The sequence below is a fragment of the Limulus polyphemus genome, unplaced genomic scaffold (genome assembly GCF_000517525.1).
Source record: "Limulus polyphemus unplaced genomic scaffold, Limulus_polyphemus-2.1.2 Scaffold257, whole genome shotgun sequence".
Classification (NCBI taxonomy): Eukaryota; Metazoa; Arthropoda; class Merostomata; order Xiphosura; family Limulidae; genus Limulus; species Limulus polyphemus.
The window spans coordinates 429,946-439,550 of NW_013665867.1; the positions used below are offsets into that span (position 1 = coordinate 429,946).

The following is a 9,605-nucleotide window of genomic DNA, read 5'->3' on the forward strand; positions in this document are numbered from 1 at the left end:
CTGGTGAGTAAAACTGCAAACATCTTAGTCATATCATCAAATAAATACATAAATGTAATATTTTGTGGTAATGCAACAAAGTATTTTTAAAACTGTCCAAAAAACCTTTGTTCTCGATCAATATAATCAAATATTGAATTTTAACATAAATGTATAAAAGAACATTTGATACCAAATGAAGCACACCAACAATGTTCAAGAGATTAATGCGACAAAAATACAGGAGCTAGTCATATAGTCTCGTTAAAATTGAAGATGTAAAAAATACTTCTATAGTTTAAAATTAAACATATTTTACAAATTTACATAATACACTAATAAAGTTTTTTTTAAATTAAACTTAATTCTTAATATTTAAAATTCAGGTTTGGACAATTACTGGGCCACCAAAATACTTGCAAGGACCATGGGACTAAATAAACTATTAACTAGAGCCTGCTGGATTTGTTAATTTTAACAAGTGCAAAATGCCATAAATACTAAAACTATATTCACTGAAACCCAACATTTAAAAGCATTATTATACATATCTGAAAACTACAAATAAAAATCAAGACTATACTACACTAAGAACCTAGATTACTTTATACAACTGTATGTCACTGAACCTCTGAAGCTAACAAAAAAGGAGGGTGAAACAGTCATTCATTATAATCTGAAGTTTGTTAGTTTTTACTTCTGATTTGCATACATAATCCCAGAATGGCAATAGCCTATTTTACCTTAAAATGACATGATTTAGCATGAGTTGATACTTTCATTTATTGAAAGACTTCTAAAACTCATTCAAAACTAAGCTTGTGAATGTCTAAACGTTGAAATATAACTGACTGGTGTAGGTTTGTGTAATGTTTCAGAGTTAAATGGGATATTGGAACACATTTTCTCCACTAGGGATTACTGCAGATATAACGACAACAAAAAACGTGCGCAAAAAGATTAAACCCACATTAGATGGACTTTTTTAACCTCTTAACAAAAGATTAAAACATATTCATTATCAAAGATAAGTGGTTTATAAGTAGTTGGAGTTTTGTTGAAAGAAAAATTATACAAAAAACAGGAAGAATTTTCATTTAAGTGTAATAAATAAATAAATAAAAATTTAGTCTTATAAAATCATTTACAGACACATACTAATTTCTTAATTTAAAAAAAGTGTCTTGCTGGTAAAACAAAATACTAGAAATCCTCTAATTCATAATTTCTAAAAAAAATTATCATTAGTTCTAATTGCTCAATACCTATTCTACCACTACCACTTAAATCCTCTGAATGATGCAAGATTCGTTTGAAATATAACTAACTGGTGTAGGTTAGTGTAACATTTGAGAGTTACATGGGATTTTGAACACACTTTTTTTTATCCACTAAGGATTATCAGGCTAACCTGATTTATGTTTACATCACAATTTAAAATACAAGTTATGAAAATACACATTCTACAATAAACTAACAATTTAACTACGAGTGGTTTAAAAGAATGTTTAAACATAATTAAAACATTGCAAGTTTAACAGCAATCATACATTTCAAAGTAATAACTTGAATATAAACTTTTTTCAAAATTTTAAAACTTCTTCATAAACAACATTTACAGTTTGCTTTCCATCTACCAACAAATAAAGATTTTGAGGTGATCCCACCCTGGAACACCCTAATTCTCATTGACCACGAGAAAAGCATGATTGTTTGAGGAACAATCCAGCAACTTTCATACTTTGAACTTAAATCCCTTTAGAATATTCAACATTGTCTAAAGCATTAACCTGCCAAGATTGTTTGAGATTGACTTAATAGGATGGGAGTAATTAACCAACAGGCTATACAAAATAAAAATAGGGTTAAGTTCAATTTTGAACAACTTAGGACATTTCCCCATAGTTCATAGTGTTGACATATAAATATTGATTGAGATTGGCCCAATAGGCTCAGAGGAGTAGAGTTAGGGTGCAAACAAACACCCATGTCATATATATACTAATAACATCTTCAGCAAGTTTTGTCATGTTCGAGATATAATATAAAATTTACATTATCTTTCCATTGATATTGAGCAACTGTTTCTATGCTGGATGAAAAGGCTTAATAATGATTAATAGTTTCCATGAGATGTACATGGTGCAAAGAATTACAACTTCTTGGTGAATGTTACTACAGCAGTTTAAAAGTTGATAACAAAATCTTCATAAATGAAACCTACAACTGGTTTCATAAGATGAATTGTCTAGTTACAATAGTTAACAGATATGTTTATGTGGTACTAATAAAAAACAAACTCAATTATGAATTATTTCTTTAAGGGAATTCTGCAGAACCTTGTACTAATCATATCTTACCTTAATTTTTTACTCAAAAAGTCTAACGGTTAGATTGCAGGTCTTACTTTTCCCACATTTAAACTTCTATTCCTCAGGATCTAAGTAAGGAATTACTTGATCTTTACCATTCAAGAATTTTACTAATTGTGCAAGGATTTCATTAAGATTATATTTTTAAAATTCTCTCAGTTATCAAAGCCATGATCCAAAGACTATTTATTTCACTCCTGCCAACTGAGATATCACTTTCAGTTAATAACATAATGTTTTTAGACAACATGGAACTCGTTGGTTCATCTCGGCTGTCTCATCCTCTAAATTAAACTAAAACTATTAATAAATAATTTAAAAAATTTTAAAGCCAGCCCTTATCATTCATATATTTATCGAGCTTTCTCTTAAACTCACTTAAATTGACTACCTCTACAACATCCAAAGGCAACCCATTCCAAAGGCCAACCACCCTATTAGACAAAAAAAACTGTCTTAAGTGAAGATTACTACTACCCTGCCACAATTTTAAATGTGTCCCCTAGTCCTACTATTCTCACTGTTAAGTATGAAAAAATATGATGCATTAACACAATCAATTCCCTTTACAATCTTAAACACTTCAATCAGATCCCCTCTAACTCTTCTTTTTTCAAGAGAAAATAATCTGAAAGACTTCACCCTCTTCTCGTATGACAACCCCTTCATCCCAGGCACCATTCCAGTGACCCTCCTCTGAATTCCTTCCAACAATTCAATGTCCTTCTGTTACAATTATTACAAGTGCCACACTGTATTACATTCAAGTATCTCAACCATAATAAGTTTAAGTATTGTGTACAAGTCTTTAAAGAGGACAGACAAATATTTTTGCAGAGTTTTAAAAATTATGAAACAATTAAGGTTCAAGCCATCCATTATAACATTAGACTGTGAGATGTACATGATGACCACAGCCTAGGTCATACTGAAATACCAGTGATCCAACACCAAACAATAGCCAATGAAAGTGGTATGACAGTAATATGGTAACTGACCACACTAAAAAGCTGTCTTAAATGTTAGACTCTTACACCATGTGTAAATTTTCACTAGTTTAAAACAGAGCAACTACCATTTAATCATGTTAAACATCTGGAAATTAAAGCGAAAAAAAGTATTTCAGTGGATTTTATGGAGAGTAATTTAGAAAGTTAAGCAAATTAATAACAAAATGGTATATTCAATTATAAATCTGGGTATAACTTTAACTATAGTATAAGTTTAACTTGTAAGTTATATTAGACTATAGTATAAGTATAACTATAAGTTATAACATCCAATATTAATGCCAATAAGATTACATGTAAGGATTTCGGCTACAGCCTAGGTCTCTTTCTTGATTTAATTCTGAAAAAAAAACGATATATTATGACTAATAATATTAGACTGCCTCTAAGTCTAACGTTAACACTAGGCCCAACTACTAAAAGATTATTAGGTTAACGAGTATATTAATAATAATTAGGCCTATCTTGCCTTTTCCTGTTGCTGTCAGTAGTATTCTCAGCTGTCCGTCCTTTGAACTTCGACTTTGGTCCTTTCGAACGTTTCTTCTTAGCTTGGATGGCCATTACTAATAAACAAAAAGAGAGTGGATAATCTCCTTTTAGTTAATTAATTTAATTATTTAGACAGTAATGTTTTTAATATAAAATTACTAATTCACTAACCTTTTCTATTCACGTCGATATTCATTTTGGTGTATCTAGCGGTAGCAGAAACGATAAGAGTTTGCGCAGTGAAATACGTTCCTCAACTCCCCGCTGCGAATAAATACCGAGATACTATTTATATTGAGCCTTGAAGAACATGTTGAGAGAGAAATTTATTTTAAAACGTTATAAAGCAAAATCTTCTCAGTAAAATGTGCCTAATTAACAGGAATTCGTGTATGAATTCAGGCACAGAAAAAACAATCGAAGTGAATGTTATCATTCAAACGTCAATGTTGTAATACTAATACTACGTGCTGTTTAAAATAAAATATCAAGGTGTTTATAAACCATTTTTTGCTTGTCTTTGTCAATTGAATCCTATATAAAATATGATCTAAGTACTTGAAGCCTTAAAAAAAATAATAAACATTAGAAAAGGTTTCAAAACTTACACGGTTCAGTTAAAGAATGTAAAATACGAGGAATAACCAAACCTTATTAATACATGTAAAACATTTTTAGTTTAAAAAAAATATAACGATTCGATTTTAGTCATGGAAGTAAAACACTCTAGTTTTACAAAAATAACTTATTTTGAGTAATATATGTGAAACCTTTATTTTACAAAATAAAATAAATTGACTCACTGGTAGTGATGCACGTAAACGTTATAGTTTTGCGAAAATATTTTAATTTCACTAATACACGAAAAAACTTTAGTTTTTACAAAATGACTTGATTTGAATGACACAAACATTTGGTTTTACAATATAACTTGGTTTGTGTAACACATGTAAAAATACTTAGTTTTACAAAAATGACTTGATTGTGGGTAATGCAATAAACTCAACCGGAGCTAGTCTTGTGGCGTCCTTCAATGTTGCAGAACACAGAATGACTGGAGCTTCCCTTTCTCTCTCTTTTTAATCAAAATAGGTTCTGCTCGAATCATTGTAGGAGTTGATTGTAGGGAATGAGCAGCTTGAACACTTGACTCAGTTGTAGTGTTGAGCATTGGACACTGGAAGAGTAACGGTTTAGCCAATGTTGTTGATTGTTCTTTGAACTCCAGAAAAATGCTGTTGATAGTCTCTAAGAGAGCCCATATGTATGAGGTCCCTGTTAACTGAAGATCTTAATCCATTGGCCTCTCTTCAGTTGTGGTCAAGCCCAGGGTCACTTACAGAGTCTTTGAAATATTATTGTACTTTTCTCCAAAGTTAAACAGATTATGGTCATCCCTAATACAAGTTACCAGGCATAACACAATAACACTGACAAAAAAAGTCAAGTGAAACAAGATAGCCAGCAGGGTCAGGAATTTTACCTTATATAGCTAAAGGTTTTAAAATGCTAGGTCAACTCTGTTAATGATAGATCAGGACTTTAGTTAATAAATGGGCGTTCGAGGGGGGGGGGGCTAGGAGGCAGGTGCCCCTCCCAATAAAATGAGAAACATAATTATTTCTTTATTCATTCAACATATGCATATGAATCGTCCCTTGACTGAGTTTGCCCACCCCTTCCGTAAAAATTTCTGTGGACGCCCATGAGTTAATAGTAGATTAGAACATTGCAGTTGAAAAACTACAATCAAATTATATTCTGCGAGAATATAAGGGTTTGAAAATCATCGCTCTAGAAAAGTGACATTATATTGCCTAAGGAGAGGTTACCCATGTTGATCCACCCACTACATTCAGTATCAAAGAAAAATAAACGCAGACAAAATCCAACGAAAAAATAATTTTCCACTATAATTTATGATAGTTGGAATTACATTATCCGTTGATAAAGAGTACAACTCATTTAATATGCATCTATAAGTAATTTAAAGGGCTTACTGTTATAGACTTGTGTGCAAATTCTATTTAAAAATCACGCTTACATACATTTAATGTACTCAGATCTCTTCTTCCATGAACATTTTACTAATGCTCATAAAAAATTCGCTTGAGTGCTTGGAAAGTAAAGAGCAAACTTCAGTAATTATCCTCGGTCATGTTACCTATTAATGATCGAGACATCAAAGTTATTAAGATCAGTTGTCGTAACTGTAACTTTAGTGAATATCATGGGGTCTGCTACTACACAGCGAGATAGTTCAAACGAATATCACAAGATGTCATATAAACAGAAAATCACTTGACAGATAAGAGTCACAATGCCCTTTCTGGCTATTTTTGAACTCCTAGTGCTGACCTCCAGTCATACAAGTTGCCGGTTTTTTAAGTATTATACCTAACATTAGCTATCCTAATTGTACAATAATCAAGTTACTATAACATAATGTCTGATAGACATTCCACTATGAAACCCATCTTAATAGCTTTGAAATTAAAGTTCACAATGCTCTTTCAATGGTTTACCTACTGATTAATCTATTGTTCTAACTGCTGGCCAGGCAATTAATCTCGGTTGGAATGTTCGGGAGGTGTTTGCATCTTGGCATATCATTAAAGCTGTTATTCAATTCCTCCACTGGTGTTTCCTCATCTAATTCCTCTTGTTTCTTTGGAATGGCCAAACACGTACTTTCAGCATCTTCCTCGTCATCAACTGAGTTGAGATAATAAAAAAAACAGCACTCTCACTATCCTTTGACTCATCTTTAGCTCTGATTTTTGATATATCCAGTGCACTAGAGGTTCATTAGTGTTGTACAGTTTCATCTTATCAGCGTTTTCAACACGTGTTGGCAAGACATGTGAAAGCTGCAACTTATAGTTTGATAAGCCAAGTTTACTGAAAACAAAATGAGAAACAAACCAATCAGAGCCACGTTGATTCAACGCTTCTGGTATCTAACAAAATCACACAGAATCTCTTTGCTTGAACCTCCGCTCCTTTTCTTTGTTGTCATACATATTTTCTGCCATATATGGCAGCTATTTCTAGCTTCTGACACACAAATTATTGTGGATCAACTAGTGCAGGCTTGAAACACTCTACATGTCCATTTGTTCTATGACATTGTCATTAAGATGTATGACAGTTGTTCATCCCAGTCAGCGTAATGGGAATTAACAAACTTTGCAAACATATACTTGATGGTTTATATTACCTGTTTCACCAAACCATCTGACCATTATGATGATGTGTACGTCAACATGCCCATCATCTTACACAAATCTTCAAATAACTGGCTGTTTAGATTATATCCTTGATCTGTGTGAATTTCTTTAAGGACGCATAATCATGTTATTCATTGTTCAGCAGCTCAACAATTGACTACGCTAAGTTATCAATCAATGGGTAAATTTAAACCCACTTAGTGAAGCAATCAATTTACGAGTAGTGCATATTGATTATATTGTTCAGTCTTTGGGGGGGCAGCTATATACAAGGATATTCTATGTTGTGGAGAACTTAAAACTCTCTGCTAGAGATTATGCTGTTTTTGGCAGGTTCTATCTCTGAGCAGCACATACAGAATAGTATTTATGTTATTATTTAACATTTCAGTGTGCACGTGGGCAGAAAACTCCTTTTACACATTATCACAAGTGAAGAAATACCCTGGTACCCTCCATTCTTTGCAAGATTGAGAATCATATCACATCTCAGTACTTTATAAAAATGGTATAGCACACCTTCATGCATCTGTAACTGTCCATACAAGTACTACAAGCTACGCACATCCTTCCCGTGCTCCTCAATCTGTATTTGCCACAATTCACCTTGGTGTTAGGCAAGTAATGCTCATGCTAGATTTGGGTCCTTTGATTGCTCTTAACATAACTTCTGAAGCATAATTCATGAAATCATTACATACTTTATGATTTGCTTCAATGGCACTCACATCCACACAATACCCAAGGTTTAGGCATTCAAAGAACAGATAAGCTCTCGCCTTCTGCGAGACAACTCATCAAGATTTACGTGTTGCTGGCCCAAGCAATAATGTATGACAAAGTCATACTTCTGCACTGCAATGTAGTTATTCAACATGTATTTATCTCTTCTGAATTATTAAATGTCACAAACCATTTCACTGAATGCATGGTTCACATCAATGCGAACTTTTTCCCAAGTAGTGGTGGTACTACTTTAAAAATACCACAATCGTAAACAATGCTTTTTATATTGTGCATTTTGTATCCTGCAATTGTGACAATATTTATCTAATTCCACTTCCAGTATAACATCAGTATCCAGGATGAAGGAATATACTAATAAACTTAAGTGACTGAAACGCCCAGTTACAGATATCAGTCTATATAAAACTTTAGCAGACAATGGTGAAGCTATCTTGAAGAGATTGGCAACAAAACATCGGTGATATGACTAAAAACCTAGGAACCTGAAGATATCTCATTTTGCCACAAGTTGAGGCCAGTTCATGACCAATGGAATCTTTGCGAGTCAATTGACACAGTTTCTTCTCGCAGTGTTACTGAGGAATTCCACTAGTATACACATAAATGAATACTTCTGTTATTTCAAAGCCAGGTTTTCAGCAGCAGACTGAAATGTGTGACTGAACACCAAGCTTTCCTGACACATACTAGACATCTTTCCCATTGAAGCCCTCTCGATGCAATCTCTGTCACCTTCTCAAAAGCGACAGATGCACTCAGCAGACCAAATAGAATGACCCAAAATTCATACAAGCCATCTTAAGTGCTGAATGCAGTCTTAGGTTCTGCTTTCACCATACAGTTCGAATTACCAATATTCAGCAGCCAGAGCTAAAACGCCTACATAACAGTTGTTTTATTAGACGCATGTCATCAGTATCTATATGGTAGTGAATTAATGTTGCACAGTCCAAATGAACATCTGGCTCCATTAACATATCATTATATTCATCCAGTAACTCAAAGAGTTCTTGTAATTCCATTTAATCCAATTTATACAAGCATCAAACCATAATATCAGATGTTTTTCAGCTGTGAATTCATTTCCAGACGCAGTGAAACTGAAACAATTCCAATAGTACAGATAGTTCAAGCCACTTCTACTTCATTCGCTGTTCCAATGAACATATGAGTGGAAAGTAAAATAGCCAGATGACTTTAGTTACAAATCATCACTGGGAATATTTCATCATTTAGACAGATAACTTTCTGAGTAGCTGCAGACTGTTTTCAGGACAAGAAATAGTGAATGATCATCAGGTCTACTACCTTAGCAGGTGATGATGATACACCAGACTTCAGCCTTAGTACACCACTTATACACCAGAAAGTACTGTGGCTTTTTTCTTAACAAGTTCTCGTGTAGTGCCATGTTCTCAGGTCTGGTTTGGTCAGCAGTCAATAGTTTTTCTACAGAACTACATTCTATCCATTGCACATGTCTGTTTCTGAAGGAAATCCGTCTCCAAAATGCCAAGTTTGAAGACAATCACCTTCTTTCTATAAGCGACAGAACCGAGATGAAATCAAAGATGTACTACAACAGTTACACCTATTCTGTTACCATTAGCAAGGACAATGCCTGTGTCAAGTGACCAAAGTGGTGGCTTCTCTTAGTACCAGGGTTTTGGCTGCTTCTGAATAAAAATGAAACTCATCCTCATTTCTGTGTATATTTATCAGTGCATACCGAGCTTTATCCACTCCTGTGTGAGCTAGACTGACCACAAAAATTC

The 9,605-nt window shown here is 33.4% G+C and overlaps 1 protein-coding gene across 1 annotated transcript in view; it reads right to left on the reverse strand.

Moving 5' to 3' along the window:
- Positions 1–4,097, reverse strand: part of LOC106478873 (SRSF protein kinase 3-like) — a 73,021-nt gene extending 68,924 nt beyond the window's left edge. Inside the window, exons 1-2 of the mRNA XM_022382555.1 lie at positions 4,025–4,097; positions 3,831–3,927 (exon numbers count right to left, since the gene is read on the reverse strand). Of these exons, the coding sequence (XP_022238263.1) occupies positions 3,831–3,927; positions 4,025–4,049 (122 nt within the window). The 5' untranslated portion in view covers positions 4,050–4,097. The remainder of the gene's footprint in view (positions 1–3,830; positions 3,928–4,024) is intronic.
- Positions 4,098–9,605: the final 5,508 nt, after the last annotated feature.